At 38.7% G+C, this 27,918-nt stretch overlaps 1 protein-coding gene across 4 annotated transcripts; it reads left to right on the top strand.

The window, feature by feature from the left end:
• LOC310922113 (mothers against decapentaplegic homolog 4-like) lies at nucleotides 1-27,918 on the top strand. 4 transcript variants are annotated; one of them, XM_083882477.1, is made up of 12 exons: nucleotides 1-215; nucleotides 6,858-7,223; nucleotides 8,119-8,293; nucleotides 8,705-8,734; nucleotides 11,393-11,608; nucleotides 13,378-13,497; nucleotides 13,643-13,753; nucleotides 15,523-15,573; nucleotides 18,984-19,167; nucleotides 20,122-20,290; nucleotides 21,469-21,607; nucleotides 22,785-27,918. In XM_083882477.1, exons 2-12 carry the CDS (start codon nucleotides 6,975-6,977, stop codon nucleotides 22,994-22,996), a joined length of 1,656 nt encoding a protein of 551 aa, XP_083738603.1. In that variant the 5' UTR covers nucleotides 1-215; nucleotides 6,858-6,974; the 3' UTR covers nucleotides 22,997-27,918. The 4 variants fall into 4 exon arrangements, with proteins under 4 accessions (XP_083738603.1, XP_083738605.1, XP_083738606.1 ...); XM_083882479.1 differs by having other exon boundaries at nucleotides 2-215; nucleotides 13,438-13,497; XM_083882478.1 differs by lacking the exon at nucleotides 1-215 and adding an exon at nucleotides 287-305.

Raw genomic sequence — 27,918 nt, 5'->3', positions numbered from 1 at the left:
GTGAAAATTGTGACCCGGATGTCGCGCATGTGTGGTGGCGTCTGGACGTGTCGGAGGCGGCCGCGGAGTGCGAGCGGCCGGAGCTGCGGCATCGAGGCGGCGGTGACGACGGCCGTCACTGGGCGCCTGGATTTCCCCTACCCCGCGCCGCCGGCCTGAGGGTGGGGGGCGGAGGCCTGGCCCGCTCTGCAGCACCGGGGCCAGCTGAGGCGAGAGTAAGTTCATCCCCGCAGCCGTCGTCACCCCTCATCCTAGCCGCAGGCCGCGCCCGGAGAACGGCCGCTCCGCTGCCGCCCGCGGCCCAGGTAACATCCGCTCTCGCCTCTCGTCCGCCCGTTCGCCGAGGTCGCCTGCAGCACGCCCTCCCCTACCGCTCGCCGCCGAGGCTGCCGTAGGACCGGGCCGCGCCGCGCCCCACCGCCCCTCCGCGCTGGGGGCGTGCCGGCTGCTGCTCCGGGGAGCCGAGACAGCGGTTCCCCCCCACCCGCCAGCCCGGGGGCTTCTTCTCGGCCCCGCTTCTGTGGTTTCCCCTCCCTGGCTCCTTCTCATCTCCCCATCTTTTCCTGAACGAGAAAAAAAAAAAAAAAAAAAAAAGAAGATCGCCCCGCCTTCAAACTTTTAGTATTATTGTTTTAAAAACCCGGCAAAGGCTCTCCAACCGGCCTGTTCCCAAATAAACTTTCCTCCGCTGCTGTTCGGCAGCCTGCTCTTTTCCTCCTCTCTCCCGCACGCTGGAAAAACGCTCTAGGTGGTTTTATGTGAGCCGCTTCTCGTTTAGTTCTTTGAAATCTGCCATCTTATTTGCAGTAACAAAGAACGGTGCTTTTAGCTCATTTTCAGACAGCGTGGAGCCGCTCAGTACAATGGGTATTAATTAAGATTGTTCCTTCTTTATTCTTCTTTCTTCCCATCCCTATTTCTGTGAGTGTGGGTTTTGCAAGGTTTATTACTTGCTGCATAGTTGAGCCTTATATATTTTACCTATGAAGACGGGTTAATTTGTGGGGTAATCTAGTTGAGGATTAGGTGTGTTATCACTTAGTACCCAAATTGTGTTACTGCAAGCTAGTTCTTCTCAAACACATATGGTTGGAGTAGGATTGTGGTGTCTTTTACCACCGCTTCTCAAATTATCTTAGTTAATAAGTGTGCCACTGTCAACAGGCAAGAGTGATTTCAGGCTCCTGCACTGTTGTTACTTTGTTTAGTAATGTAGCTAATTCCATGCAAGGTTGTTGAAATAACTATACCGCCCTATAAAACAAAACGTGTTTTTGCACTCCAGCATCATGATAAGTAGGCAACTTGTCCTTCTGGCCCTCCTCTTTTTTTTCTTGGTTGGACTGTGACTGGAAGGAGTTTCTTCTCACTTTGCATTCATGAACCTCTTTTGATTTGCTTGTTGTGTAGGCATGTTTAATATTGATATAGAAACTTCATTTCAAAGAGCTGAAGCCTAAAGAAAAGCAGTGTCTCCAACTAATTACAATTCCTTTTTTAGTTAGATGGCTCTTTACATAATGCATTCAGGCAAAGGTAACACAATAGAGATGTGGGTTTTGAGAGGAATCAACAGATTTAGTGGAGAAGAAAGATGTGCTGAGAGCAGATCCTGATCAGGAGTAGCCTTTGCTATGCTGTTGTTAAGGTTTTGCTGGAATTTTAGGACTCTTTCTCTGTGTTACTAACCTTGTGAAAAAATCTACTTTTGTTTGAGGCTGGAATTTTCCATGTTTCCAGAGGTGATTTTTTTTTAAAGTTTGAACAAGTGCAGAGAACATTATCCCTGTGCAGATTACAATAAAGAACAGATGTTATCTAAATACACCTATTGCTAGGGTATAGAAACATTACATACAAGTGAAAAATCACACTGTTTTTGCCTGAGCAAGGTTTGATTTTCTTTTATTGCTTGGTGTAGCCACAATTTTTTTCTCTGTTGGCTTTTGACAAATTACTATTTGCCCTTGTTGAAGGAAGCCTTCTGCAAGAAGAGGAATCTTGCAAGATCCTCTGAGGAAGAGTTCAGTTCAGATTTGCCATGTCATTCTATGGCAAGGGTTTTCACCACCTTCTGCTCTCCGAATGTGGTCTGTCCTGCCGTTTCCAGGTTTTTATCCTCATCCCCAGGTGCTAGAATGAGGAGGGGATGACCTCTTGCTCAGTGGAACCCCAGGGATGTTCTCTCACAAGTGGGGTAGTTTGAGGTGCCTAGAACTGTATTGTGGAAATAGATCCAGTTGTAGAGGAGCTTACTGTCCTTCCCAATCTCATGATATAAGGTGCGGTAGTCTTCCTTCTCTGACCATACAGAAGTCTGTATTGAAAAGAGAAGTTGTTTTCAACTGTATGCTTTTTTAAAAATAAAAATGTGGAGAGAGGGGAGTGGAACCAAAATGAAAAATGAAAATTTCTAGGATTTAAAATGTATGTGTATGTAGTCACATCAGCATAGTAGCTCTGCCTTGCTCATTGTGTCCTGCCCCCCCCATGCATTCAAAAACAAGATAGGGATTGGGATGTGTTTTTACTTTTGTATTAGTTTCTTGAACAAGATTAAAAAAACTGGAACTGTGTGCAGCAGAAACATTTGCTCTGTTTAGAGGATCAGTCTGTTGCATTTGTAAAGTGCTTTTCAAAGCAGTCGCAGTGCACAGGTTGAAGCTGAGGAGTAAAAATGCTGAGAGCTGCACTTGGTAGCTACATCAAATCAGTTTCTTTCACAAAGGAATGCTTGTTCCTACTTTTTTTAACTGTGAATTTATGTTAAGATGAAAGAGTTGCCACTCAGAGTTGTCTTAAAACTATTTTCCAGTTCCTTTTACGCTGTCAGGTGTCTTAAATTTTTCTAGCTACTGACAGTGAGATGAGCAGAATTGAGACTTAGGATTCAGATATGCACATTCTGGGGGATGTTGGCTCTTACTGTACAGAACAGTGAGTGTAGTACCTTCTTAGTACTCTCTCTTGCTCTTTAATGCTAATTGTTCTTATGTCTACAAACACTTTGTTCCTGTTAACCCTTTAGGCAAGTAGATAATAGTCTAATATGCTGGAATGTATCTGCAGTTTAATAATTCATATCTTCATCAAATCACAAGCTGCCTTTTGTTTTCTCAGTTTTCAGATTTTTCTTTATCATAAAACTTATACTACTGCATTATTAAACAGCAAAATTGTAGTAATGTTTTGGTGGTTAAAAGCTATCAAATGTATATGCTGATTTTCTGACATCTTTGTGTTTGTCTAATTTTGGAGACAAGAGCCTTTCTTGTCCTTTATTCGTGTGAAATGTTCTAGCAAGATGTCAATTTGTATGCTTTTCTAATTAGCCAGTTTGTTAGCATCACATTACTGCCTAGTATCAAAATGCTAGAAATTTGTTTGGGATGGCTGTTACTAGTAAATCACATTCCAGAGTATCAGTGGCAGGTTCACTACCCTATTTGTTTACAGTAGAGTTTATCATATTAGCATCAGGCCTGATTAACTATCTTGCCCAAGATGTTGGATTACTGAGTACCTGGATCATATTCCTTTGGATTACATCCCTGATTTCCAGCTCCATAAGTGTCTGGTTTGTCTGCATAAGCATGTTTCCTTTTCTTGTTGGGGGTTGATCATTCTCCTCAAATTGCAAAATGTGGCTTAAGGTCATTCTTAATATGTAGAAAAATATGAGAGTTCTTTTTAAGAAATCTAGATTTGTAACTTCTCAGCAAATTTCAACCAGATTAGAGTATTGGAAATGGAAAATATTTGGAGGAAAGGATTTTTCAGATAAGCTTCAAGATTTGCTTGCCTGAATGACTAGGGCACATTAATGGGAGTTTAGGTGAGGTCTTCAGGGTATATAGGATGTATGGAAGAATTATGGTGTTTCTTCAAGTTTGCATCAGTCTTGAAGGAAGAGTTTCAGTTAATGGTTACTTATCAGTTCTCTGAGATAATAGTGTTTGTTATAGATCATCAAGGGTGTTTTTAATTACCTGGCAATTTGAACTTCTTTTGTCTTACAGATTTACCTATTCAGAGGCTCTTATTCTTGTTCCAATACTTAGAGTATTGCGGAACACCAGTTGTTGTTCACTTGTTTTATAATATACCTGTTCATACATAGTTATTGAAATAAATTACTTTCTATAACATAGAATTATAGAATTGTTAAGGTTGGAAAAGACTTAAGTTTGAGTCCAAACATAATCAAGTACTTCTCTATAGCTTTGTAACTTGTTAGCATTTTATGTTATTTGTCAGGTTTTTTTTCCTGTTCTGCTCGCATCACACTATAGCAAAAGGGAGAGAAATACCTTTTTGTTCCTTGGTGAATGAAGCTGAGCTTTACTACAAGCACTGTCTCCTGCTGCTGTTTTTCTCATGTTCCCTGTCTCTTCTCTCTGGCTCTTTTTTTTACAAAGCACTCTTCTGTTTCCATGAAATTCCTGGGTAGAGGGAATTAACAACTTTGCTCAATATATTTGGCCCTATGTATTCGACTGTAAATCTAAGTTTGAACTGTAGTGTCCATTTGTAAAACATAAAAACTTGGCTTGTCTCCAAAATATACTAATGCTTCTGGTGCTTCAGAGGAAATATGTCATGACACTTATCAATATGTGCCAGATTGATACCCACTGACCTTGCTCCCTCTTTCTGGGGATCAAAATTGCAAGATTAAAGACAAGATTTCTGTAGATGTGACTTCTAAAAGGAGGCTCCCGAATTAATGTGCAATTATGCACCAGCAGTGTTTGGCAGTATTCAAAATCCTAAACAACTGGCCTGGCTTTCAAAAATGCTGAAGAATCAGAAGCTCCTACTGAGCGCAGTGGCAGCTGAGGGGTGACTCAACGTTTCTGAAGATCATTACACTTAAATAAGGGTATATTTGCTTGATCTTAGTCTTCTGAAAGTCAGCCATCAAAATTCTCATTCATGGTTTTAGGGATGTAAAAGAGCTGCATGTCTAATTTTAAGCATCTCTATTTAAAGCTCCTTTAGCTAGTAGCTTTATCAAGTCACTTATTTGTGATTACTTATGTGTATCTATCTGGGATGCTGTTTTATATTTAAGGAAAATTATGTTCTGTTTTGTTTTAGCTGGTAAGCTTTGAGATTTATGTGAATTCGAGTTGCTGTGGAGGTTAAGCTTGACTTTTAATAGAGGCTTATTGATTTGAAGCATTAAAAGAAGCTAGTATGGAGGGAGAAACTTTAATAGCTAGATAAAATGATCTTACTCAAACTTATAGGTAATTGTTTTCCTTTGGGAGAAATTAGGTCCAGAAGCATCCTTACAAAATAAAAGTATTGAAAATGGAGGAGGGGAGGATTTGCGCTGTGTTTTTTCCCAAGTATACCCAAATGTGATGTGTTCAAGTTGAAATCAGAAAAAAATACTAAATAGGGAAGAGTTTGTTTCCTTTTATAATTGTGCTGGATTTGTGTTACAGTATTCCTTTTACAAGGAGGGAAGTTGTGTTAATACTGTAATTTGTGTGATACATTAACTTTCTAAGTTAACGTCCCACTCTTATTTTTGTGCAATGCATTTGTTTCCAATAAATAACTGCTACTGCTGTACCTCTAATGACATGGAAAAATCCAGTGCAGAAACAGGTCTTTGACTGGACGTATTCTTCAGATAATGAGAACAAACATTTTTTTCTTTAATGATTGAAATCACATATATTTTATTTACATTGCTGAGAACAACATGGTAGTTTCAAAAAAGCTTATATTTTAAGCTTACTTGGAAAATGTAAATGTAGTAAAATCACTTATATGTATTTACTGCCAGTTTTTTAAGAAAGTCAGACCACATAGTTCATAGAACGGTGTTAGTGAAGCCAGAGCTGCTTGAAGAACCAGAGCAGCTTTTTGACATTAGACTCTTTTTCTGCGACTGCACAAAACCTGCTATCCTATGTTTCTGGATAAAGCAAGATAAAGTGTAGTAATTGGCTTATTCAGAATCAAGAAAATCAGGCCACCTATAATTTGTGGATTAAAGGAAACTTAAAGATTCATGTCTGCTGGCTTTGAGAAGAATGACTTCATGATTAGGAACCACTACAGGTTCTTAACAAATGGAGTTTAAAGGCTAAGTGTGTTAGGAGAGACTTGGTCTTGAGCCTGTCTTTAGTGTAATTGAGACAGTTCTGTTTGAGACAATTCAGAAGTGCTTTTTTAGTGACTTTGGTCGATTTGTCTTGATCCAGAATAAGCTGGATCCAAACAAGAAAAGACAAATGTGCCAGTTGAGGTTTTCGTATCTAAAGATACACACAATACTAATTTACATAAATGTGTATTAAGTTAATGGCCAGGTACAATTTTTGCCTTTCTGATTAGCAAAGAGGAATAGAATTGGTCGGAGGTCAGAACATAGTTGAACTATTTGAACAGGATTATTAAATGAAGATGACAGATGATTCTGGTGTGTATTCATGCTTATTCAGTATTCAGATTTTGTTTAAATCAGTGCCACTTGATTCCCAGCCAGTATTTTCACTTGTTTTCATCCTGCCAGTATAAAACATAGGAAATCATTGTTACTGTTCTCCTTTTCCTGATTCATTTAATACATTTCTATATGTACATACTGTGTGTACATATATATGAACTATAATCTTTATTTAAATATTGTTACTAGGGGAAAAGAAATCTTATATCTGAAACTGTGTAAGCAGTGTCTTAAGTATGTTTTAGCTATCATGGGACAAGAAATGCAGTTTTGTCATGTGCTTTTAATATTCTGCACTTGAAAATAAAAGAAGCACATAGCCACAGACTTCCTTAGAAACATGATCTGCAATGTTAAAAACAAATCTAATGTAGATATTTTTTCCTCCTAGGTTTTACCAAGACACAGTACATCTAACACTTAACTTGGATCATCTCTTGTTCATCAGCTTGAAAATCATAACAGCCCCCAAAACTGACATTTGATCTGAAAGAAAAAGCTGTGACAAATGGACAATATGTCTATTACTAACACGCCAACAAGTAATGATGCTTGTCTGAGCATTGTTCACAGCTTGATGTGCCATCGACAAGGTGGAGAGAGTGAAACTTTTGCAAAACGCGCAATTGAAAGTTTAGTTAAAAAGCTAAAGGAGAAAAAAGATGAATTGGATTCTTTGATTACAGCTATAACCACAAATGGAGCTCATCCTAGCAAGTGTGTTACAATACAGAGAACACTGGATGGGAGGCTTCAGGTTAGTACAAGTGGAAATCAGATGTTTTCCTCCTAGTGAAGCTGGAGCAAAAGTGAGTGACGCAGGATCCTAGTGTTGAGGAAGAGTAGCTCTTTTCTTGCATCTACCCTCGCCCCCGTTTGTAGGCATGTTTTATTGCTGGAGCTCTGGACTGCTGCAGTAGTTTTTTGTTTGTTTTTTTTTTCCAAAAGGAGCAGAAGGCATTGGATCAGCCATTCTAAATGAGTATGTGTGTGTCAGTAAAAACCAGAGTCACGTAACAAATTCGGCTGTTTCTCCTGGTATTTTCACCACAAGCTTCTGTTAGCTCTGTGTTGGTCAGAACTATAAAGACAGACCTATTCTAAGAAGGTACTCCAAGGAGTCTGCACTGAGGGTTTATGTTAGCCTTATCATCAGTACTCAGTACCTGTATAGCCTTGGGTTGCAATTTCCTTGTTCCAGGACAGATGTCATGTTTGCTGGCTAGCTTTCTGTCTACCCTAGAAGCTTTTTTAAAATTTTTATTTTTTTCATTATAATGGATTGGCATTCTTCTTGTAAATTCCTTATAGTGTAGCTCAGTCCCTCCTTCTTCTGGGGCAAAGCTCCTTAGTCATCCATGGTGGGGAAGGTGACCATACATACTACCTTAAGCACAAATTCTACTTCTGCCATTTTGTATCCAGTATTTGTTTCTTAAGAATCACAGTGTTGATTTAACCATAGCAAAACCCTAATAAAGATTTATTTCTGTTGAGTACAGAACCTGGGTAAACTGTACATCGCCATTTTCCATATTTTGATGATGGAGAGAGGATGTGTTGTTGTTTGTCCTCTTCCAGCTTTGCTCCTCACTAAGTAAAATGAAATGTGCTGCTACTTTCCCAATCAACTTTTGTGTCTAACTTTTTAGGTGGCTGGTCGCAAGGGATTCCCTCATGTGATTTATGCTCGTCTTTGGAGGTGGCCTGATCTTCATAAAAATGAACTCAAGCATGTTAAATATTGTCAGTATGCTTTTGACTTAAAATGTGACAGTGTCTGTGTAAATCCTTACCATTATGAGCGTGTAGTATCACCTGGCATTGGTAAGTAGACTTGATTTAAAATGGAACAGTGGGAATAAAATGTAAAATGTTTTCCTTTTGAGTGTAGAAAATACAGGCCTAAATTAGAAACATTAATTTTTAATGATCTAATTATAAATTACTCTCATATACTTTTGTCCATCGTCTTAATGGAATTATTCTTTTATTCCAAATTTAAAAGAACAGTTCCTGGCTTTTGTTTAAGCCTTTCTGTTGGCTTTGCACACAGTTCTTGCAGTTAATGTGTATCCTAGGAATAATTTAGCATTGAGACTTGTGTTGAGATGGAGGGGGTATAATATGTAGTCTGTAGTACCAGTTTGTGAAGTTTATAAACTTAATGTTCAAAAGTTGTTGAAGATCTCTGAATATAATTTTCTACGCCCCCTTTTTTTTTTTTTCTTTTTAAAGATCTCTCGGGACTGACACTGCAGAGTTCTGGTAAGTAGTTCTGTTTACTATTGCATTTCTATGGGCGCAAACTGTGTTAAATTCTTCAGTATGTACGCAGTTTATTCTGTTGTCTCTTCTTGGGAAAGATTATAGAGAGCAGATGAAAATGCATTTTTCTCTCTGGTTTTGGAAAAACCAGCTAAATAGCATATTCACAGAATTCACAGAAAGACTAAGTTAGAAGAGACCTTCAAGATCATCGAGTCCAACCCATGCCCTAACACCTCAACTAAACCATGGCACCAAGTGCCACATCCAGTCTTTTTTTAAACGCATCCAGGGATGGTGACTCCACCACCTCCCCAGGCAGACCATTCCAGTACTTTACCACTCTTTCCGTGAAAAACTTTTTCCTAATATCCAGCCTATATTTCCCTTGGCGCAGCTTGAGACTGTGTCCTCTCGTCCTGTCAGTTGCTGCCTGGAGAAAGAGACCAACCCCCAGCTGAATACAACCACCTTTCAGGAAGTTATAGAGTGATAAGGTCACCCCTGAGCCTCCTTTTCTCCAGGCTAAACAACCCCAGCTCCCTCAGTCATTCCTCATAGGACTTGTGTTCCAAGACCCTCACCAGCCTCGTTGCCCTCCTCTGGATGCGCTCAAGCATCTCAACGTCCTTCCTAAACTGAGGGGCTCAGAACTGGGCACAGTACTCAAGGTGTGGCCTCACCAGTGCCAAGTACAGGGGAAGAATGACCTCCCTGCTTCTGCTGGCCACACCATTCCTGATACAGGCCAGGATGCCATTGGCCTTCTTGGCCACCAGGGCACACTACTGGCTCATGTTCAGTAGGCTGTTGACTAGTACCCCTGGTCCCTTTCTGCCCGGGCACTGTCCAGCCACACTGTCCCCAGCCTGTAATGTTGCAGGGGATTATTGTGGCCAAAATGCAGGACTCAGTACTTGGACTTATTAAACTTCATCCTATTGGACTCTGCCCATCCATCCAACCGTTCCAAGTCTCTCTGCAGAGCCCTCCTCCCTTCCAACAGATCGACACATGCTCCCAGCTTAGTGTTGTCTGCAACTTTACTAATGAAAGACTCAATACCCTCATCCATGTTATCAATAAAGATATTAAACAGAACAGGCCTCAGCACTGATCCCTGAAGGACACCACTGGTGACTGGCCGCCAGCTGGATGCAGCACCATTCACCATCACTCTGGGCCTGGCCATATGCAGCCAGTTCTTAACCCAGCAAAGAGTGCTCCTGTCCAAGTCGTGGGCTGCCAGGTTTTCCAGGCAGTGGAAAACGTGAGAGGCATGGTAAATTCTTTAAATTGAGGCTTCAGCTGAGCCTGTCAGTATGTTCTGTTTTTATTGTTCTCAACTTATAAGCCCCACAAAAAAAAAACCCGAACCGCAAAACTCACCGTTGAATGCGGCTAATTAATAAAAATCCCAGACACCCAAAACCATGCGCGCCTGTATGATATGCTAATTAATTGAATTGGGAATAATAGATACTTATGATGTAATAAGTAGTTTAGCAATAAACTGGTATAAGTTCTGTAATTAATATGCAATTGAATGAAGGAGTCTAATATTTGTGCTGTCTCTGAAACTTGAGAGAAATTGGACATTAAATCTCCAATGAACATTATTCAGAAATTATGAGATTGTGCAGCTGGTAACTGCTTTATTTCAAAACTGATTTTTTTTTCCTTGAGGAAGAAAGTCATTGAGAAATTTGGGTTACCCAATATTTTTAGCAAAGACAACTTAAAAAAAACCCAACCTACCCAACAAACTGTTAACTTCACAAGCTTTATCTTGTTTGCTCACCTCTGCTAATTGTTACATGTGTCTTCTGAAAAATGATCCTTTTTGTATAGAACCAAAGCTTACTAGCCAGCAGTTAAATACATAAAAGTTTTCATGTCACGCAACTGTTTTTGCAGCAGGAAGCAAAAAAATTACTGTCAGATTTTAATATATTTAGGTCTGCTTTATAAATGAGCATAGGGGCTAATGTAGTGTTATTTAAAGATGCTCAATAGGATATATGGAAATAAATTGTTGTAGTGGCAATGGTAGTAATTTCCTTACACTATGTGGAATATTCTGAATTAGTGGCTACATTATTAAATATGGAATTGTGGTATATTGTCTTTAAATGTGAATTTGATGTTTCTAGTCAATCTGGATGAGAGTTGCTTAAAATTATTTAAGGGATGCATGAAGCTTTTTATGTACTGTGTTAATGAATTATTTTTCATAGGAGCTTTATTTATGTTCTTATTTGTATACTAGGAATTGGTTTTTTAACTACTGCATTAACATATATTTAGATGCTTGACAAAAAGCATGTTCTTCCCTTTTATTAACCGTGTCCAATCACACAGTGATGGACTAGAAAACAAAATGCTATTGGAGTCTACTATTGTGAAACTAAACTGCTTGTTTGATAGCAGTAAGCAAAATAAACAGTTTGCTTTTTTATTCCGTTATGCTTCAAAATTTCTTGCTGCTGGCTTGAAGTGTTTATTTGTAATTTAGTGGAGTGCTTTAGCAATGTTTATATAGATTAAATTCTCTCCCATTAGTTTTAATGGCATTGTTATTGCTTGAATGTAGTAGCACAATCTGTTGTTAAATCCTGTAAATCAATTTGCTTTGCATGTTTAACTGTTTCTTTACAGCTCCATCAAGTATGTTGGTGAAAGATGAATATGTTCATGACTATGAGGGGCAGCCATCATTGTCTTCTGCTGAAGGCCATTCAGTCCAAACCATCCAGCATCCACCAAGTAACAGGGCATCTACAGAGCCTTATAGCACCCCAGCCATGTTAGCTCCTACTGAGGCTAGCACTACCAGCACCACTAATTTTCCCAACATTCCTGTGGCTTCAACAAGTAAGATTGAGATGATATGAAATACTAAACTCTGAAAATGTGAAAGCTCAAAGATAACCACTGATTTTTAACAAAGTAGATCTTGTATTTGAACTGTGCTGCTGCCACACTACACTGGTAAAAGTGTGTGGCAGTATGATCTAGGCACTCGTAAGCATTAACATAAGATTTTACCTTGGAGCATAATTTGAGTAACTTTTCCTAATGGCCGAGTCTTTTTTCAATGTGACTGACACTACATGACTGTTACAAGACTCTTGAATATGCCAAAGGTTCAGTAACACAATGTTAAAACAATTGGCCAGTAACAAAAATATTATGGCTATTATTTGATTATTGTTGTAGAAATTGAAGAATTTTATTATTTTATCACAACAGCAAATGGGATAACAAACAGATATGCTGTAAGGTAGCAGTATCAAGATGTTTTAAGGCAATTCTTTAGTGTTCCACAATTGATAAAATCTATCTTCCAGTTTTAACTTATTTTTTTAATGGTCCACTATACTACCAAAGTGACAACCCTAAATCCCTAAATAATATTTTCATGAGTCTGTGGAAGTGCTGCATTGAAGTTTTTTGTTACTTTTTTTGTGTGTATTTGGTACAAATGGAAGAGTCTGGTTTGCCAACACCAAACCTCACATTTTACTCCAGCAGGACAGTAAAGCATTATGTGTGCAGCGTCCTGTAGCCCTAATTAGGGAAACCATGAAGTTTGGAGGGGTTTCACATACTCATTGTCACTTTAATATCAAAGATGTGGGAATATGAGGAATTTCATGTTACCAAATTTGAATTATGGTGGAATTGTTTTTATAATGTCTTGAATTTTAGCTGGCAACTTTTTTGTTAAAGCTAATGATGGTTTTGCCAAGCTGAGATGTGGATTCTGTTTCCAGCAGAGAAAAAAGGATAGGCAGTTTAATTGTATTGCTTTTGCACAACAGTTTATTGTCAATAACTTTTTCTCGTTAGTATTATAATTGTTGGAGCCAATTGGACAAGAAAAAAAGGCTCATTTTAGGTTTTAGTTCAAGTTCTCAGTATATTAAATTCTGCTAGCCCACATCAGTTTGAGAGTGCAAGTGCACTTGTGAAACTGCTGATTGGTTTAGTGTTAATGGCTGAGCTGGTCTTTTAAAATCAAATTCTGTTAACCTGTTCTGAAATATCTGTAGTTTTACTTTAAAGCTTAGATAATTCTTGAAATACTTGGGAGGAAAAAAGCCCAGGAACTTTTTCAGGAAGGAATCCAGTTATGTATGCAGCTCTATTCAAGATCTAGTTCTAAAAATAAAATACCGTTCAGTATGTTTTGGATGAACACAAATGAGTGTTCTCCTTAGGAACAGTAGTTATAGCATGCTGAAAATAAACAACTTATTGGACCTGCTACTGGCCTGTTTGGATTCACACCAAATCTACTCCAGCTATGTTATTCAGTAAAATCTGACGTTTCTTCTTTCCTTTCAAACTGAAAAATGAGATGTGAGCAAAACAAAAATGCACTTGATAAACATGATTCTTTGCATACTTTTATTCCTTAAAATATTAAGGATGTCAGAGTCAAAATGAGTTGATGCAGAGCATCTTGCTTCAAGTTTCCCTAAGACACCGGTGGATGGAAAAAAATACTGAAACCAAACTTTTAGGAACTGTGTATTGCAGTGCCCCTAGTTGGGTATATTTTCCTACCCAGTAGTGCTGAGCTCTTCTTAATTAAAATTTTGGAACATTCATGAATAGGTAGTGTGTTCTTTTACCAGGTCAACCTCCCAGTATATTGACAGGTAGCCATAGTGATGGACTCTTACAAATTCCTTCAGGGCCCCAGCCAGGAACTCAGCAGAATGGGTTTACAGCTCAGCCAGCTACTTACCATCACAGTGAGTATATATATATATATATATATGTGCACTCTTCTTAGTTTTCTAAAACCAGTTTCCAAATGTCAGGGGAAATAGAGGATTAGAAGTAAGATACAGGGAAAAAAAAATCCCTTTAAAACCAACCATTCCTTTCTTTTTCTAGATAGTACTACAACTTGGACTGGAAGTCGGACAGCAGCCTACACACCTACCATACCTCACCACCAGAATGGCCATCTTCAACATCATCCACCTATGCATCCTGGGCATTACTGTAAGTACGCTGATTTCCAGATCACTTAATTTTCAATTTTGCTGAATGGTGGGGGTTCATTTGTGATTACTGTTTACCCCTCAATGCTTTTTTTTTTTTGTTTTGTTTAATATTACAGACCTACTATTACTGTGTTTAGTATTTTCTGACAGTTAAGTATAAAAACCTGATGGACTTTCCTCTGTTAAAGCAGCAGAGATTAGAAACTCAGATCGCTATAGCGATATCATCTATATTATATGTCTTACTATACCTAACAAAACAAGCATTTCCTTTCTAAACCTCTGTTTTTAAGGCTTTGCAATCCCGAACTAAATATTTCCTTTGCAGAAAAGGAAGTCGATTCAGAATGTGTTGTTTGCATATTTTTCTTTCAAAACTTGGAAGTTCTTGGCTGTTTTAATTTTTTAAAATTTTGAAGTCATACTAAGCTTTGGAAGATGTGTGTCCACATGCCCTAGCCAGTTTAAAAGAACCTTGTGAAAGCTCATGCAGTAAAGTAGTTGTCAATAAACTGGTCTTGCCACAGCCTGATTCATGAGTACATTTGGCACATAAAAACGGATCTCTTGTTTTAAGGTACAGGAGATGGGAAGGAAAAAAGTGATCAAACTGCTAGTGTCAGTGTCTAGTACAGTATATGTATTATAAGAGTATAGTGGGGAAAAACCCACCCAAATTAAAGTTTTTCTAAATTTTGTGGCAAAAAGCTAGAACAGTTCTTGGTCGTCTAATATAGTACTTAACCAGATCACCTGTTTGCAGTAGTCATGGTTGGCAGAGGGGAGAATAAACTGTGAGTTGATATTAGAGTGACTTTTCAGCTTGTCTCTATAGAGAAATTTGTGGTTTAGATACAGTTATTAAGTTTCATTATTTTGGTCTGTTAGGATCCCACTTCTTCTGTCATCTAGTTTGTCAGAAATACCAGGATGTAAAAAACCTTTAGTGGTGCTGTAGATACTCTATAAATGTTTTTCAGTGCATGTATCTTTCCATAGTTATCATTTATAACTGGCTGGTTGTACTACATAGAGCTTTTCTTGGCTACTGCCATCTCTCACTTCAGAAAGTCACGTGTTTTGACACCTACCAGCATTGTGTTTCTTTTGACAATTTGTTGCAAAAGCTGCTCTTATTTATAATACTATGTTTAAGTTTTTCCTTCTTGTTCTCTGCTGCCTATAAGGGACCCAGTTAATTCATAAAAGTTAAGAGACTAAACTAATACCAAGACTGTATTAATTGTAATTTTTTTTCTTAGAAAATGATTTCTCTAGGGCTTCTTTCCATCTTCAGTGAGCGTTTCTTATGGTTAAGTCCACAGCATGCTGGGCAACTTGTTTTGTGATTGATGAAACTAATGAAGTGTGGTTTCTGACAGACTTGTATCACCTGCCTCTATACACTGATTCTCTCTGTGCACAACTTGGGGGCAGATGTGAAGTCCTCTTTCTCTTACATCTCAATGCTATATCTGGTTTCTGTTCTCTCCTGGAGCTGGGCCTGGCTTGAGCAGCATGCAGCCTTTCCTCATAGGATACTAATGGAGCTCTTTACTCAACGTCTGAATTTTTAGGAAACCTCTAAGAGTGTAATTTTTCTGTGGGCATTTTTATCCCCTGTCAGATTAGGCAAATTGATTCAGAAATTACTGGGATTTATAACATCAGGCATCCTCGCAAGTCTTTTTTTTAATAGGAAAACAAGCTAAGTAAGAAAACATTATTTTTCCTCATGTAAAACAAATGATATGTTTTCTTTTAAAGGGCCAGTTCACAATGAACTTGCATTCCAGCCTCCTATATCAAATCATCCTGGTGAGTAAAATCTAACATGTAATGCTAACTTCTAACTTTGTGGTTTAAGTTTGATTATTTTTTGTATCAAGGACTCTGAAATTTGAGAGATATAAATTCCAAAGAAGAGGAAGAATTTTGTGTTTAAGTCTTGTTTTGAATTTGGACATCTCTTGGAATGGTGACATAGGCTGTGTACTGAATTTAATTGAGATGCCTAAGTCAAAGATTGCAACCCTCAAGCCCACACTGAGCTGGTGCCTACCCTGGAGGTATCAGAACTCTGAATGTCCTTGATCCTAAACTTTTCAAGGTGCCTATAGTTGTACTTTTTGCCTGCTTAGAAATATCATGGAGTTTAGGTCATGCCAAAGTTCTCTTGGATCCGTAATCTAGTCCATTGTTACAGCCAGATGCCCTGAAAGATAGGTATTGTCCTGCTTAGCATTTTGGTGCTGAAGTTCCTCATTGAATCTTTACATAAAGCTTGTTCTTTCCAAGAGTCTTCATTAATGGTAACAGTTCAGGGAGCCAAGGAGCTTTTGTCTTGTGGTATAGGCTAGCTCTCATGTAGGTGCAAGGTGATATTCTGTTTTTAACAACAGCAAGGCTGTTGCCTGCATAAGGAGATCTGCATAGTTGAAAAGCCTAAAAGTTTAACTTGTTTATTCATTGGTTAGTGGCTAAATCCATACCAGAAATAAAACTGTTGATAATTGCTGGCTAAACTTAACTGTAGCTGAATTCTATTTCACATTATTTAGTATCTCTTTCACTCTATTGATTTCATCCTATTCAGTCCTCAGAGCCATGAGTATTTATTTGAAGATAAAAAACTTAAAGTAATTTGTTTATTGTTTTCTAATAAAACCAGAACAGTTTCTTGAGGCAAATAGGTGTACTGTTGGGTGCTCCTGTTTATAATGAATGAGTGCCACTTACAGCACTGGAAGAGCTCTTCTTCCTGTTGGCTTATCAGTCTGTTGTGTTTAGGTCCTACTGCACTAAGCATGTCCAGTCATTTCTTGTATGCATTCAGGGATTGTGACTCCACCACCTCCCTGGACGTCCCATTCCAATGCTTAACCACCTTTTCAGTGAATAAATTTTCCCTAATATCCAATCTAAACCTCCCCTGGCACAACTTGAGGCAATTTCCTCTTGTCCTATCGCCTGTTACTTAGGAGAAGAGACTGACCCCTACCTGTCTAAAACCTCCTTTCAGGTAGTTGTAGAGAGCAAGAAGGTCTCCCCTGAGCCTCCTTTTCTCCAGGCTAAACATCTCCAGTGCCCTCAGCTGCTCCTCATAGGACTTGTGCTCCAGACCCTTCACTAGCTCTGTTCTTCTCTGGACATGCTCCAGCACCTCAGTGTCTTTCTTGCAGTGAGAGGTCCAGAACTGGACACAGGATTTGAGGTGTGGCCTCACCAGTGCTGAGTACAGAGGAACAATCACTTCCCTGGTCCTGCTGCCCAAACAATTCCTGATACCGGCCAGAATGCCATTGGCCTTCTTGGCTACATGGGCACACAATGGCTCATGTTCAGCTGGCTGTAAACCAACACCCCAAGGTGTTTTCTGTCAGACAGCTTTCCAACCATTCCACTCTTCTCCAAGCCTGTAGTACTGCATGGGGTTGTAACTGAAGTGCAGGACCCAACCGGCACTTGACCTAATTGAACCTCATACCGTTGGCCGTGGCCCATTGATCTGGCCTGTCTAGATCCCTCTGCAGAGCCTTCCTACCCTCCAGCAGACCAACACTCCCACCCAACTTAGTGTTGTCTGTGAATTTACCGAGGGGTGCGCTTGATCCCCTCTCCAATACTGAGCCCTGGGGAACCCCACTAGTCATTGGCTGCTAAGTGAATGTGGCACCATTTACCACCATGCTCAGGGCCCAGCCATCCAGCCAGTTTTTAACCCAGCGAGGAGTGTACCTGTCCAAGCCACGGGCTGCCAACTTTTCCAGGAATATACTATGGGAGACCGTATCAAAGGCTTTGCTGAAGTCCAGGTAGACATGGTAGCTCCTTCCAACTACCACCTTTCTTTAGCCAATTTTTTAAATAGTAGGAGTTAAAAGGCACCACTTGGCTATTAAAACATGCCATTTTGTTCTGCTCCCTTGCTTAATACTTCCTTGTTTTAGCCCATACCTGACTTTGTGTGCAGACAAGGTCATTATGTGATCTTTGTTTTTTTTCCCATTGCCCTACTTTGCAAATCTGGTTTGCTTTGCAGGGAGGATAGAGAAAACTGACTTCAGTTAGGATAGGAGATAATTACTCCTATCTTAAGCCAAATCTGTTTCAAAGTTACTTTCTGCTAGCCTAGCCACGAATAGGCATATATGTATTACTTCTTTATGCTAAAGCTATAGTCATAAAGTGCAGGAATGCAGATGGCTTACAAAATATTACTGAAATGATAAACTGTACAAAGATTTGTAAGATCTACAAAAAATCCTAACATTGTGTTGTGTCCCACCCCTAGACAGAAGGGAGCACCCAAGGTTCATAGATACCTGTGGTCTGAAAAAAATGGCAAAAGCCAAAAGGGTCCAAAAAAACCCTCACAAAGTTTTATTAGTAAACTATGCACCCTGCATGGAAATTGGTATATATTTTTCCCCTTAATAATGATGATGATGCTAATAATAATAATAATAGAATAAAAATAAAGAGGGGGAAAAAACAGAAAAATGAAAGGGAGATCAGAAAGAGAGGAAAGGGGATCACCAGTCCTGGGTCCAGCATCAATACAGATGGCAAGGGTGTCCTGGGGTTGCCATCTAGGCTGTGTGGGAGTACTTTCTTATAGGTAATTTTTTCCTGGCCTGGGATTAAGTTCCTCCCTCTTCATGTAAATGAGTTAGCATGTGCAGTCTGTTCTTCTGGACCTTTCTGGAAATGGGTTGTGCTGCTGCTGCTGTTATGGCAAAAGTAGGGGGGCTTTGAAGTTCCTTTGGTGGTCTTGATCCCCCTCTATTGGTCTTGCCTGCTTCTTGATCCCACTTCTGAGCTTCCGCTGTATGTTGTGTTGTCACCATGGACCTGAATAGGAAAATTTGCTCCAGAAAGGTGTTGCCATACCTTCATAAGGCCCCCCTTTCCAGGCACATCATGTTCTAACTTGCCTGCTTGAATGGTCATTGGTGTATGAGGCATAGCAGTGAATTAACTCCTTACTGCCCAGGCTTCTACACATCGATGTGTGCTTTAATAAAAAAGACAAGCCCATGTTCATTGTAGTATGTAGTAATTTTCTGTGCTAGTAGATGTGTCTTTGTCTATCTGAACTTGCTTATGTGAATGTGCACTCTTAGTCTGAATGACAAATGCAGTTGCAGAAGGCTTAATTGATTGTCTAAATGTGTTTGTTGGGTTTTTTTGCGCCTTTCAGTCAGTTAATTGTATATATTCTTTAGCTCCAGAATATTGGTGCTCAATCGCATATTTTGAAATGGATGTGCAAGTCGGGGAAACATTTAAGGTCCCTTCAAGCTGTCCAATTGTTACTGTTGATGGATATGTGGATCCTTCTGGAGGAGACCGTTTTTGCCTGGGCCAGCTTTCCAACGTGCATAGAACAGAAGCCATTGAGAGGGCAAGGTATTCTGCAGATCCCAAAAGCTCCAGATGTCTGTGGTATTTGAAAATATTTTGGTTTGCCTTCAGTGCGTGCCTTTCTTTTGAAATCACAAGTATAGTATCTTTCTTCGAACTGAATTAACTATACCAGAGTAATTTTTCTAGGCCGCTCATGTAACACATTCAAAATGTGAACTATGTGACAAAGCCCTTCAGAGCTTTGCAGTAGTAGCATGTTGCTTTTCATTGCTTTCAAAGCCTGTGCCTTCAAAGATAAAATTAGCAACTCATGCTATATGCAACTCATATATGCAAACTGAATATTAGTTTTTCACACTAGAGAGTGATGTGAGAGTAACTGCAATATATAGGTTTGTCAAAGGAGCAAGGGAAGGTTGATAGAGAGCTAGTTGGATTTTCATTCATTCTCACCATGCACATGCTATGCTTTGATGTGGAACTGAAACAGTCTTTCAAATTTTTTTCCACTCCTTTGAAACAAAAAGGAAGGAAATTATTCCATATCTTCAGAAATGTTGCATTGTGACAATCAAAATGTTAGTTTGCTATAATGTGATCCAAACAAATATACAGTTCTGCATTAAAATGAGGTTTTTTTATATGTACTTGATTGACTTTCTATTCTAGAATACTTGGGGGATTTTACACTTCTGAACAGAACTAAGTGTGTTTGGTATCCCAACTCTGTATTGTTAATGACTGGTAGTTGCAACTCAAATATCATTGCTTCTGCGTTCTGTGTTTCCCATAGATCTTTACATGGTATTACAGATTTTTTTTTTTTTTAATTTACAGATTTTGCATAACAAATGCTAACTTACACCTAAGATAATAACTACAATTTCAAGTCCTTGTATGAGCAGAGTGCTGGAGAGCTGTTTATAGTTTATTTAGGAAAGGTCTGATTTGTGTGTATGTATACACAGCTGCATTGGATCTGTTTTTCTTTTTAAGGTTGCATATAGGTAAAGGGGTGCAGTTGGAGTGCAAAGGAGAAGGTGATGTGTGGGTTAGATGCCTCAGTGACCATGCAGTCTTCGTTCAGAGTTATTACCTGGATAGAGAAGCAGGGCGTGCACCAGGGGATGCAGTTCACAAGATTTACCCAAGTGCATATATAAAGGTTGGTTTGATGTTCCTAGATGAAAATTGTAGGGGAAATAGCATATATTTGAGTCTTGTAAATGTTAGAGAAGCTATGAGACACTAAAATAAATGTAACTTGACTTTAAAAAACCCTAAAAATTTCCATTTGACAAATCACTTAAGATGACTTTTAAAATTGACTAAACTGAAAGTGTTATCTAGATACTATGAAAGTAACTAATTTTGTATTTTGTCACAAGCAATCTTGATAGCAGTTTTTTGTATTTTTAGCTTTACAGGTTTAAATTAATTGCTACTAAAATTTTTAGCATAAGTTATCTGTTTCTTTACTTTCTCTCTCCAAAACAAGAAAAGTTGGGAAATTATGTATAAATGCAGTAGAAGTGTAAAGTGTATGTTAAAGTGCGTGTTAGTGTTATGAACGTGAAGTGATCCAGAGGCTGCAGAACATTGCATGGAAACAAATTATTTTGAGGATGTTCTTACTTAGATGTGCCTCTGCCAGACTTGAAACTATTTAGGACAAGTCACACTTGTAAAAATACATTTTTTAATTAAACTGCATGAAGTTTGCATTGATTTTTGATTTATTTTTTTTTGCGAGCTTTCTAGTATGAGAACAGAGTTCCTGTATATATATATTAGTGCTAAGCCTGATCACAAAGATATAAAATACCAACAACCCAAAACCTAGCTGCTGAAACTTCAGACCTGTCAATTATTGGTATTTCTTTTAAATAGACTAACACATTTCAGTAAAACAGTGAAGAATAAAGTCTGACAAAGTTAAGATGGACTTGTTGGCATCCATTTTTAATTTATATGCCTATTTTCAGGAAAGACTGGGATTTAAAAGTTAGGATTTTATCAGCCTGTAGTATTCTTCAGACTTTGATCTTGCAGTCAGTCCCACACATAATACTTCTGTAGCCTGCTCAGTTCAGCCAAGTTCTGGTAGTGCCAGTGGCAGTAATGTCGTATAAGAAGAGTCTCTAAGAATCAGCTTTAATGGATTATTTCTGTTAGAAATTAAACTAATTAGGGAAGGTTTGCTTTTACCCAAGTGTATGGTGAGATTGTACAAGTTGCTTTGGGAGAGTAGAGAGGTCCAGATTATTTGGGCTGGGAGTTGAGAAATTATTTTCTTTATTGATTTTGGTAAGTCTAATAGTTCAATATTTTTATTTTTTATAGGTGTTTGATTTACGCCAGTGTCATCGTCAGATGCAACAGCAGGCTGCCACGGCCCAAGCTGCTGCTGCTGCTCAAGCTGCAGCAGTAGCAGGAAACATCCCCGGACCAGGATCAGTAGGTGGAATAGCCCCAGCCATTAGTAAGTGCATTAACTTCTTGGTTTCCTTTTTTCCTTACCTGAAAACAAATAACACAGCTTTCCCTCATAACAGCACCCACCCACTGCCCCTGCGACAGTACAGACAGACTTGGAATGAAATAGCAAGACTGGGGTAAGGTGGGGCTGGGATGGCATTGTGATAAGTCTGTATTCATTCACTTTGTATCCATTCCACACACCATTTTTCACTCTGTAGTCTTCAGGGAATGTTGGATATGGAAGTGGCTGCTTATTGTACTGCAAGAAGTGTTGCAGTATGACAGAAAGCATGTTATATACAAGGTCAAATACCATAACTCTATTACTTTAAACAGATACTTTTGGCTGCTTGTATCCAAGCTCATAAAAATATTGCTCAAAACAATAGGGATTACTTGGCAACAAAGTCCTTGACTAGGTTTAGGAAGACTTAAGATCCTTGAGAAGAGGAAGAAGAGAGTGTGAGGGTGGGGGGGGTATTATGGTTGAGGTTTTTTTGTTTGTTTGGGGTTTTTTTTTAAGTTATTCTGGGCTCAAGTTTTCTTAGTTACTAAATTCTAGATTCTTGAAATTGTACCTAAGTACTTTTAAAAGTGTAAGTACTTACATGTCTCAGGCTGCTTTATGTGCCAGAGTGTTTTCTGTATTCCTTGTATTGCCACATGGCTCTTTCCAGCTATCTTACAAACTGCTGAAGGCATCTTGGGGAAATGTGTTTTTGTCTTAGCCATACTTGGCAATTTGAAGTTTGCCAGCAGTATTCATCTCTTTATTACATGTAAGTAGTGTTTTGTTAATCCAGCTTCCTGCAGGTGGTCAGTCTGATTTCCTATGCTGAAAATGTAGCATTTGGCAAACATCAAGAATAAGTGTATTTTTGCTTCTACATAAGGGTTACGTGCATTGTATCATGTAAGACATTGGGTGTCTATTTGCTTTATTATAGAGTTTTATATTTCAGCACCCTTACAAGATTGCAGAATGATGAAAAAAAATTAATTGTAAGAAATGCAAATTAATTGCTGCATTCATTATAGCAGAGATCTAGAAATATGGACTGGCCTTGGCTGTGGTGAAAGGGAATTGGATGTGAAGCAAAAGCAAAGCAGACAGGAATGGCTAAACAAACAGATGATAAAAGAACATGTCTGAACACTTACTTGAAACTTCTGTTTAGGTTTGTCAGCTGCTGCTGGAATTGGTGTAGATGACCTTCGACGCTTATGCATACTCAGGATGAGTTTTGTAAAAGGTTGGGGACCTGATTACCCAAGGCAGAGCATCAAAGAGACACCATGCTGGATTGAAATTCACTTACACCGTGCCCTCCAGCTTCTAGATGAAGTACTTCATACCATGCCTATTGCAGACCCACAGCCTTTAGACTGAGCGCCCTCTGCTGCACTGCTGCAGGCCATTATATTGTGAGGGTGATGGATTGTAAAATACAGTACTGTTTATAACCTGAAGATATATTTTACTTTTGTTCTACTTAATCTTCTAAACCCAGGTTTTAAAAATGTGTTTGCCGTCTTGCTCTAAGCAGAAAGAATTTAAACATGCAGAATTTGGATTTCAGTTATTTTCAGAACTTAATTGTCATAATACAAGGCTTAAAGTGAAATGAAAATGCCTTACAGAGACTTTATAGTATTGGGTTTGTTCCCTTTGAAACTTTCCTTCTCTATTATGGCATCTTTGTGATAAGTCTCACAGGAGCCTTTTTTATGCAGAATATATATTATATATATATTTATATCTGAAAATTCCTTCTACTAGTTACAAACATTTACCTTGTAGCAACTTTAAAGTTCCAGCTGATTTGTGTTCTTTTTAGGGAACAATAGTTAACAGAAGACTTCTTTATTTTGTTGACAATCTTGTTATGATTTTTCCAGATTAAAATGTAGAAGCTGCCAAAAAGTGAGGGGATGAGACATACGTTGTTGGCACTGATTAAAAATAGCAAGGAAAAGAAATGTGGCTTTTCCTTCACTAGTTTTTTAAAAAAGATATCTTAGATTTTTATTTATATAGACAGATGAGTTTTAAAACACTAAAGGAAATGGATACTTTCAGTGCTGGCACTCAAATAACATGAAATACCTAGTCTGCAAAGTTGCCACTGAAATTGCATAACAAGCACCTAATGGCAGGAACATATTTTCATAATTACTACTGACTTCTATGATTTTACTCAACTAAAATTGGGCAGGTGTTTTAAAGAAGTTGCATGATTCTTTTTACTTGCATATACTATTAAATCATGTATAATATTGCATCAATATTTAGGATCCAGTTTTTTTATCTGTTTCCCATTTCCACTCAGGGCAAGATGGCAAACTTGTTTTTATAGCTCTTGGTTATTTGAAGCCCTATGCCATCAACTACCATATCAATTGGCAATGACTTTGTATAGAGAATTTATAGTAAAAAAGCCTGCAAAAATGTATTGACTGTATGACAGATACAATGTGTATGCTTTCTCTCTAGCTAATAGTATAAATAAAATTATGAAAAACCTGATTTTTATAAATTTAGTTTGCTTATATAATGTAATTCTGCATCTTGAAACCATTGATCTTGAGTGATAGATTCCTTTCCTTTTCAAAACCTGCAGCAGCCAATAGTGGTAGGAATTTTTGTTGGTTTAAATTTGCCAGGGACGAGTCAAATTTTTCTTATTTCCACGGCTTCTCAATAAAAGCATGTCCTGAGGATATATCTTTTTGACTGTTTGATGGGATATGGAGAGAGAGCAGGAATTCCTTCTTTTTCAGCATATGTGTAGGGTGTTGGAGCTTGCTTAAACAGGCTTAGGAGGTCATACACTGAAGTCCTTCAAGTGCTGCAGGTTCAGTCTGCCTGCTGTGCTGTGTTGAGCTGACCTGGCAGCACAGCTGGAGTGGTTAGCAGAAGTAGAAGTCTTGGAAGAGATTATTCAAAAGCTTTTGGACAAGTTTCTTGCATAGTTTCAGGAATCTGTAGAGGGCTGTGACACAGTGTTTAGGTATTGCTTCTCCCATATGCTGGAATTCTTATGAAGTCAGCAGTTATTGTTTCTCTTAGGTGTGGAAGTACAGAAGACAGATGACCTAGGAGTGATGGCCAGAAATTGATCCATTTTCTCTGTATTTTCACTAACAGTGCTGTCTTCTTCAGACTAATTTCTAATGAGATCACTTTTTCTTTTCACTTATGTGGTAACTTCTCAATGTATGGAAAAATAGTGTTTGCTTTTCTCAAGGCCTTTAGTTTAAAACCGTTTTCATTTTGCTTTCTCTCCCAAGTGATCTATTTTGTCTGCAAAGCAAGCTGCTTCACAGTCTTGAGGAACACTCTCAGTAGTGAATTCAGACCACATCCTCAGAGAAGCTTATTAACCAGCAGCTTGGTTACACTTCATCCACAACAGAAACCTTGATTTAGGGGAAGAAATTAAAAGCCTGACTACATGTTGTTCTTGCCAGCCTCCCTATTAGATTATCTGCCCTGCACTTACTGCTGGTTTCAAGGTGCCTCAGTGTTTGGAAAGTATGTAACCTGACTGATGAATTGCTTATAATAGGCTGTTCATTTGATTAGGAGTCCATGAGCTTACTCCCTATTTAACTTTGTGGCTTTGCAAGGTGTTTTTCTTGGTGGATGACTGATCTGTATATGACTACTTCACAGACAACTTTCCGTACCAGTTGCTTCTGCTTTGATTGTGCCAAACTTTGATAAAATAGTGAAAGATTGCTTCCACCTGTTGGTGTATTGGCCTGTACTATGGTCTGAAAGAATTCAACTTTTAAGATTGGTTTTCTTTGCAGATGTTTTGCAAGTCTTAAGTCTGCACCTACAGTGTAGTATTTAGATGGCCCCAAATATTTGGAGGAGAACAAAAAAATAATGTCAGATGAGTTTATCAGAAACAAGAAATTGCAGGCTCCATGTCAGGAAAAATCTGAGCATTGTGTAAGGCAGTACAAATACTGAAAAAGCATTCATCTTCTCCATCAGGCAGTTTCTAATAAGATGCTGTTGTAGCTATAAAAGGTCAAAAAGAGAATCATTCACATTTCTTAATATGCATTTAACTTATTTTTTTGTATTTTTATGGTAAGGCATAAAAGGCAGTGCATAATGGATTAAAAACTCTTCAGTGGCAGCACACTGAATCTTTGAGTCTTGCATTTATGTCTTTTTCTGAGAGTTGAAGAAGAGCTACAGCTACTTGATAGCCATGATGACCCCTATACATGCAGCAGGCAGGAATGTCAAGGATGCCAAAATCGCGTCTCATTCAGCTCTGAATGTTTCAAATTCAACAAGTATTTTTTCAGCTAGCAATCTCCTGCTTGCAATCCCATTCTCATGTCTGCTCTGCTTAGTTCTTTCAATGAAGTAATTACCTCTGTGTTTCTCACCCTTGATTATGTGCTCCTCAAAAAACACATTGTGCTGGAATACGATGTAATTTCAACTTCATGTACTGGTGAGCTGGGATTAACACCAGAAGGTTTAAGATTGCTTTATCTGTGTTACTGTTAGTTTAAAAAGCAAGGGCATTTAAGGTTAACATGGTAGAGATGTAGGAGAGAAAAGCTTTTCTCTGGAATGGTTTAAAAATATTTAATTCTACAGGAATCCCTTGGAAGGAGCCATAGCCGCTAAACAGTGGTGGTTGAAAGTGTTCCTTTCATTACTTTTCTGGGCTTGATGAGAATGATGTGCTCAGAGACCTGGAGCCCTTGGCTGTGATATAAACCACTTCATTTACAGCTCTGGCCTACTGAAGACCTGGGAAGTACCCTTCTGCTTTCTAGAGAGGGACCTACACTGCAAACAAGACAATGGTCTCCCCCAGTCACAAAACAGGTCTGTAGCAGCAGTAATTGAACCTGTGTCCAACTCCTGTGCCTTACCTTTGAAACCATAACAGTTCTGATGACAACATTTTCTCTGTGCGGCTCAGGAACAACTGCCTCTTCTTTTACTCGGAACCATTACAAAATTCATATACCAGTGTTTATAGGAGGAGCTTCTGCCTCTAAACCCTTCAAATGTTATGTCTTGATAGTGGTCTCTATTGAGGCATCTTTAATCTCTTCTTTGAAGAGTAAGCACTTTAGAAAGGACTGTCTCCTCAATTTGCATTTTTACTCTGTTACACAGAGTGACTGGGTTTGCTGGTCACTTTAATGCAACCAGTTAAAGACAGCCACGTGGATCTTCATTTAAGTGGGATTCAGACTTCATTTAAGAAATCCTCTTCCCCCTCCTCTCAGGCTCCATGCTAATTAACATCTGCTCTATAAAATTCTAAGATGCTTAGTTGTCGGATGTTTTTAAGGATGCAGTTTTGGAGAAGTTACCTTCTTTTGGTTTTTGAAAGACTTTAAAAGCTATGGTCTTGCCTGGTTTTGCTGATAACAGGAGTATGTCAGGTTTTTGAGGACCATGGCATTGTTCTTGGGACTGAGATTTGCAAGTTGCCTGTCATAGGCATGTGTGTGAACCAGCTTTGTGCTCATGCTTCTATCCTCTGATGCAGCTCATTGGCACTTTGGTCCTGGACAGGGAAACAAAAAATGAAAAATGCTTCACCAGTCATGTAGGAGCTGGATGCCAAACATCTTCTATTGTGTCATTCACTTTCAAAACACTCTTCTTGATTGTGTGTTTCTGAAAATTATCTAAGGCATGTGACCATGCTGATTCAAAGCTGCTGCACATGATGCTGCTGAGGTCCGCAAGAACTGACTTGACTTTTCAGCAACATGAAAGTTTCACTTGGTGAGACCTCGTGAAAACAGAACTGTCAACAATATCTCAAGAGGTTTTGGCTCTGTTGACTGCTGTTGAGCCTTTTGGGTGATACATTGCTCCTAAATTTGCAGGACTTATATAAGTTCACCAAAACCACATAGCACTTTCTTGCTCCTGTACCTTTTTCTGTGTCTTTCTGGTGAAGTTTGGTAGCAGGACAAAGTGATTCAGCTGGATTGAGAGCTGCAAAGTAGCCACAACCCAAAACCTGCTGTGAGAGGGGTTTTTTTGAGCATGAAAGCCTAGTTAAGCATTTCTTCTTTCAGCCATTACCTTTTGATAAGTGGTCAAAAGAATTCCCAGTAGTTCCTTTGTAGCTTACTGTATGTTTTTCATTCAACTTAGTTTGTGGATAATATACTGTAGTTAACTTTCCTAAAATTGTTATGGAGTATGTTTTTGATTAAAAAAGGTAAAGATTCAAGTCTTTGGCTTCTTCATTTCATTCAGTGGAGAGCTTTTATCCTGTTTCTGGTCATCTGTCAGAGTTGCTAGCT

The sequence above is a fragment of the Zosterops lateralis genome, assembly GCF_965231275.1.
Source record: "Zosterops lateralis genome assembly, chromosome: W".
In the NCBI taxonomy this organism is placed as follows: domain Eukaryota; kingdom Metazoa; phylum Chordata; class Aves; order Passeriformes; family Zosteropidae; genus Zosterops; species Zosterops lateralis.
The sequence above is the reverse complement of the archived record's forward strand: the minus strand, read 5'-3'. Positions and strand labels throughout refer to the sequence as shown.